The sequence below is a fragment of the Musca domestica genome, unplaced genomic scaffold (genome assembly GCF_030504385.1).
Source record: "Musca domestica strain aabys unplaced genomic scaffold, Musca_domestica.polishedcontigs.V.1.1 33, whole genome shotgun sequence".
NCBI classification, from domain to species: Eukaryota; Metazoa; Arthropoda; class Insecta; order Diptera; family Muscidae; genus Musca; species Musca domestica.
The window spans coordinates 1,828,054-1,834,217 of NW_026712312.1; the positions used below are offsets into that span (position 1 = coordinate 1,828,054).

At 42.3% G+C, this 6,164-nt stretch overlaps 1 protein-coding gene across 1 annotated transcript; it reads right to left on the reverse strand.

The window, feature by feature from the left end:
* Nucleotides 1–2,338: 2,338 nt before the first annotated feature.
* Nucleotides 2,339–6,164, reverse strand: LOC101887499 (juvenile hormone esterase). The gene is made up of 5 exons (XM_005180692.4): nucleotides 5,269–6,164; nucleotides 3,252–3,462; nucleotides 2,861–3,184; nucleotides 2,672–2,804; nucleotides 2,339–2,613 (listed from the first exon to the last, which is right to left on the reverse strand). The coding sequence occupies exons 1-5, from the start codon at nucleotides 6,082–6,084 to the stop codon at nucleotides 2,427–2,429; spliced, it is 1,671 nt and encodes a 556-aa protein (XP_005180749.1). The 5' UTR covers nucleotides 6,085–6,164; the 3' UTR covers nucleotides 2,339–2,426.

A 6,164-nucleotide genomic window follows, 5' to 3' on the forward strand; every position in this document is an offset into this window, starting at 1 on the left:
TATTTATATTCATATTAGGCTATGTAAATTTCGTGATTTCAGTGGAAATCCGTATCGGACAATTATTTTAAATTGTGTGTGATTTCACAGTTTAATTTATATATCGAAGCCTCGCGACACGCACATATCCAACACGCAATTCTTTTATACCCTCCACCATAGTATGGAGGGTATATTAAGTTTGTCATTCCGTTTGTAATACCTCGACATATACATTGTAGATCCCACAAAGTATATATATTCTTGATCAGCATAAAATTCTATGTCGATTTAGCGATTTCCATCTGTCTATCTGTCTGTCCGTCTGTGGAAATCATTCTAGCTTCCGAACGAAATGAAGAAGATTGATAAAATTTTACTCAAATAAGTATATTATGTCTGCAGGACTTTTGGTATTGAAAATGGGTCATGTGGGTCCACGTCTTCGTATAGCCCCCATATAACGGTACCTCCCGATATTCGGTATTTTGATGATTTTAGCGACATTATTTACTGGAATTGTTTTAAATTGGGTATTTGAAGTTCGAGGTAGATACTGCAACCTAAGACAAAAAATTGTTTGTGCATGTCCACGTCTTCGTTTAGCCCCCATATAACGGTACCTCCCGATATTCGGTACTTCGTTGATTTTAGAGATATTATTCACCGGAATTGTTTCAAATTTGATATTTGAAGTTCGTAATGAATACTACAGCTTCAGACAAAAAATTGTCTGTGCAGGTCCACGTCTTTGTATAGCCCCCATATAACGGTACCTCCCGATATTCTGTACTTCGTTGAATTTAGCGATATTATTCACCGGAATTTTTTCAAATTTGGTATTTGAAGCTCGTAATGGATACTACAGTATATGAGATTATCTTTGCACGTCCACGTCTTCGTATAGCCCCGATATAACGGTACCTCCCGATATTCGGTATTTTGATGATTTTAGCGACATTATTCACCGGAATTGTTTCAAATTTGTTATTTTAAGTTCGTAATGAATACTACAGCTTCAGACAAAAAATTGTCTGTGCAGGTCCACGTCTTCGTATAGCCCCATATAACGGTACCTCCCGATATTCTGTACTTCGTTGAATTTAGCGATATTATTCACCGGAATTGTTTCAAATTTTTATATTTGAAGTTCGTAATGAATACTACAGCTTCAGACAGAAAATTATCTGTGCATGTCCACGTCTTCGTATAGCCCCCATATAACGGAACCTCCTGATATTCGGTATTTTGATGATTTTAGCGACATTATATATCGGAATTGTTTCAAATTGGGTATTTGAAGTTCGAGGTAGATACTGCAGCCTAAGACAGAAAATTGTGTGTGCAGGTCCACGTCTTCGTATAGCCCCCATATAACGGAACCTCCCGATATTCGGTATTTTAATGATTTTAGCGATATTATTCACCGGAATTATTTCAAATTTGGTATTTGAACTTCGTAATGGATACTACAGCATATGACATGAGATTATCTGTGCATGTCCACGTCTTCGTATAGCCCCCATATAACGGAACCTCCTGATATTCGGTATTTTGATGATTTTAGCGACATTATTCACCGGAATTGTTTCAAATTGGGTTTTTGAAGTTCGTAATGGATACTGCAGCCTTAGGCAGAAAATTGTCTGTTCAGGTCCACGTCTTCGTATAGCCCCGATATAACGGAACCTCCCAATATTCGGTATTTTGATGATTTTAGCGACATTATTTGCCGGAATTGTTTCAAATTTGGTATTTGAAGTTCGTAATGGATACTGCAGCCTTAGGCAGAAAAATGTATGTGCAGGTCCACGTTTTATAGTCCCAGTAGTACCTCCCTATATTCGGCATTTTGATGATTTTAGTTACATTATTCACCGATTTTTTGTCAAGTTTCGAATTTGAATATTGTAATGACTTATGACAGAAGTTGCCTATGCAGGTCCACGTCGTAGCTTAGACCCTAATATGACGGCTAAATTTGGTATTTTTAAGATTTTAACAGAATTTTAAATGGATTTTCTTTTTTTTGAAAATTGCCAAATTCGTTTCAAATGGGTGGAGGGCATTCAAAGTTCGACCCGGCCGAACTTACAGCTTTTTTTACTTGCTTTGCATTTGAATGGCTAAATAGAATTAAGTTGCTCGGCTATTGAATCTTCGTCACCTAATAAATGTTTTTTGTTGCCAAATTGTTTATAAAACTAATATTTATTTATGGAGAACTGTTGATGTGGGAAAAAATACTACGGACGCCCTCTTCAATAGATAATGAAGTCATTATACAAAAGTAAACTATAATTTAAGACCCCTAAATAAGCAGAAATCGGAAAAATGAGCTGAAAGGGGGATGGGTACATAGATTTGTAGTCATTCGATTCCTGGATATCATTTTTTCTAGGAATCATCGATTTATTATTGAATTACTTTTTAGTTAAAAAGGCGATTTACAATTTCGTATTTATCATATCCTCCACAGGGAACAGGCGATCCCATAGTTCCATACGCTGTGGAAAAATACCATTTGACTTAACCTGCAAATTCTTGCCAATTTCCAGATATTGTTTCTTTGTCTGATCATAGAGGGGCCACCTCACATTCTTAAGATATTCATCGGTGCTGTTGTTCGGATCGCTACAAAGGAAGTAATTATTATTATAATAATTTAATTTTTTTTGTTTTCCCATCCTACCTCTTCTTGGCGAATTCATAAAATATTCGAGTTAAACGTTCAACTGTATCATTTTCCGGATCGGTTTTACCAAACATTGGTGTCATCAAGGGGACATTGAACAGATACAAGAGCTCATCATGATGCATGGCACCTAAGATACATTAATTTGTTAATTATCTCCTCTATCACACAATTTTCTTCTCTTACCCAAAGTCTGATTAGTATCCGGATTCATGAAATGGCTATAACGTCCCTTGTACGTAAAGTGATAGGTGTAGACCGGTATGTGCTTGGAGACCATATGCAAAAAGCGATGATATTCAAAGCATATCAAACCATCGCTGTATAGCTCACCAAAACGTGTCAACGACTGGGGATATTCCAAAGTCTTATTTTCAAAATAAAATGAACGCATCGCCTGGCTGATGTTGCGAGATCGTGGCGTATCGCGTTCATATAAAAAGTAAATTGGATTATATTTGGCAAAGTCCTGATTGAAACGTTGGCGCTGAGTCGCATTGCGCAAAGTAACTGGGCGAAGTAAAATTAATGAATATTCAAAAAAAAAAAAAAATAGATAATCGGAAAAGAGACTTACAGAAGGCCAAATAGTAGAATTCATATTCCGTTATACCCGTTATGAGTGGGACTTTTTGGATATTGCCCTCCTTCATGGTTTTATAGGGGTCTTCAACAATGAAACGTTCCTGGCCAAAGTCCTTCTCCACCACTGGCACCCAATTTAGTACAGGATTCCATTCGTATTCAAACATTGCCTGCAGGGTGTCCACAAAGTCGAGCATTGGTTTCTGTAAATAATGCGAAAAAAATAAAGGGTCAAATAGGGATTTGTAGTAGATGGGCTGAAGGGAGTCTTTGTAGGAAACCAAAAGGTAGTATCTATAAACGAGCCGGAGAGAGCCTCTCTAGACGAGCGAAAGAGAGTCACCATGGGCGAGAGGAAGAGAGTCACTATGGGCGAGAGGAAGAGAGTCTCTATAGGCGAGACGAAGAGGGTCTCTATAGGCGAGAGGAAGAGAGTATCTATAGGCGAGCGGAAGAGAGTCTCTATAGACGAGCGGCAGAGAGTCTCTATAGACGAGCGGCAGAGAGTCTCTATAGACGAGCGGCAGAGAGTCTCTATAGACGAGCGGTAATGAGTCTCTATAGACGAGCGAAAGATGTCGTTATAGAGCAGAGGGAGTCGTCTTTATAGGCAATATAAACATAGTATTTATAGACGAGCTGAAGGTCGTCTTTATAGAACAGCTAAAGCTCGGTCTCCATAGACCAGCGTGAAGCTCGGTCTCCATAGACCAGCGTGAAGCTCGGTCTCCATAGACCAGCGTGAAGCTCGGTCTCCATAGACCAGCGTGAAGCTCGGTCTCCATAGACCAGCGTGAAGCTCGGTCTCCATAGACCAGCTGAAGCTCGGTCTCCATAGACCAGCTGAAGCTCGGTCTCCATAGACCAGCTGAAGCTCGGTCTCCATAGACCAGCTGAAGCTCGGTCTCCATAGACCAGCTGAAGCTCGGTCTCCATAGACCAGCCGAAGCCCGGTCTCCATAGACCAGCTGAAGCCCGGTCTCCATAGACCAGCCCGAAGCTCGGTCTCTATAGACCAGCCTGAAGCTCGGTCTCTATAGACCAGCCTGAAGCTCGGTCTCTATAGACCAGCCTGAAGCTCGGTCTCTATAGACCAGCCTGAAGCTCGGTCTCTATAGACCAGCCTGAAGCTCGGTCTCTATAGACCAGCCTGAAGCTCGGTCTCTATAGACCAGCCTGAAGCTCGGTCTCTATAGACCAGCCTGAAGCTCGGTCTCTATAGACCAGCCTGAAGCTCGGTCTCTATAGACCAGCCTGAAGCTCGGTCTCTATAGACCAGCCTGAAGCTCGGTCTCTATAGACCACCTGAAGCTCGGTCTCCATAGACCATCTTGAAGCTCGGTCTCCATAGACCGCCTTGAAGCTCGGTCTCTATAGACCAGCCTGAAGCTCGGTCTCTATAGACCAGCCTGAAGCTCTGTCTCTATAGATCAGCCTGAAGGTCGGTCCCTATAGACCAGCCTGAAGCTCGGTCTCTATAGACCAGCTGAAGCTCGGTCTCTGTAGGCCAGCTGAAGCTCGGTCTCTGTAGGCCAGCTGAAGCTCGGTTTCCATAGACCAGCTGAAGCTCGGCCTCTATAGACCAGCTGAAGCTCGGTCTCCATAGACCAGCTGAAGCTCGGCCTCTATAGACCAGCTGAAGCTCGGTCTCCACAGACCAGCTGAAGCTCGGTCTCCATAGACCAGCTGAAGCTCGGTCTCCATAGACCAGCTTGAAGCTCGGTCTCCATAGACCAGCTTGAAGCTCGGTCTCTATAGACCAGCTTGAAGCTCGGTCTCTATAGACCAGCTTGAAGCTCGGTTTCTATAGACTACCCTGAAGCTCGGTCTCTATAGACCAGCTTGAAGCTCGATCTCTATAGACCAGCTTGAAGCTCGGTCTCTATAGACCAGCTTGAAGCTCGGTCTCTATAGGCCAGCTGAAGAGAGTTTTTAGTAGAGAACCGATCAGAACTTTATCCAGGTTTCATTATATCTGAAATTTTTGGGCGGACTTATTTTTTACTTACCGTTTTCAAACACTTCACCATATCCTTAATGGGATGCACAGGACACTTCAGCAGTCTGGCTTGTTTCTCGGCCAATTCCAATTGATGATTTCGGTAACGAAATTGTCCCAACGGCGAGGCACTTTGCATGATGGCACGATGAAACAGACCCTTAGCCATGGGTGACATTAAATGTAGACCAATACTTAAACTGCCGGCACTATAACCCCAAACTGTTACAGATTTCGGGTCACCACCAAAATTCTCAATATGTTGTTGTACCCAACGCAAGGCCACCACCTGATCTTTAAGACCCATATTACCAGGGGCATCAGCCGTACCTGTGGCCATGAAACCCAATGAAGCCAGGCGATAATTCACTGTTACCAAGACTATATCACGATCCATGAAATTCTGTGGTCCTGCATAGGCACTAATGGCTGAAACGACATAAAATCCTCCGGGATGTAGATAAAAAATAACTGGTTTAAGGCCGTTCGACTTATTTGTATCCTTGGTATAGACATTTAGGCGTAGACAATCTTCCGACAGCCATGTTCGATTTACGGTAACCTGTGGACACATGGGCCCATCTTTGGTGGCATCGAATACATTGGGTTTCCATGGTTTCACAGGTTGTGGATTTTGAAAACGCAACTCTCCCACTGGTGCTTCGGCATAACGTATTCCACGAAAGGCCCAAAACGGAGAACCCAAACGAGTTTGCATGCGTACACCCTTAATGGCGCCCAATGTTGTTTCGACAGTGTGACTATCTTCGCCACTGCATATTGCCAACAGCTGCAGCAGTAATGCAATGCCCGTACAAAAAAGCATATTTCGTTTTTTTTTTTCCCGAGAGGAATCCCCTTTAGAACTACTTAACTTGACTTGGCGTTGAAGCGTTGTGCATAGCT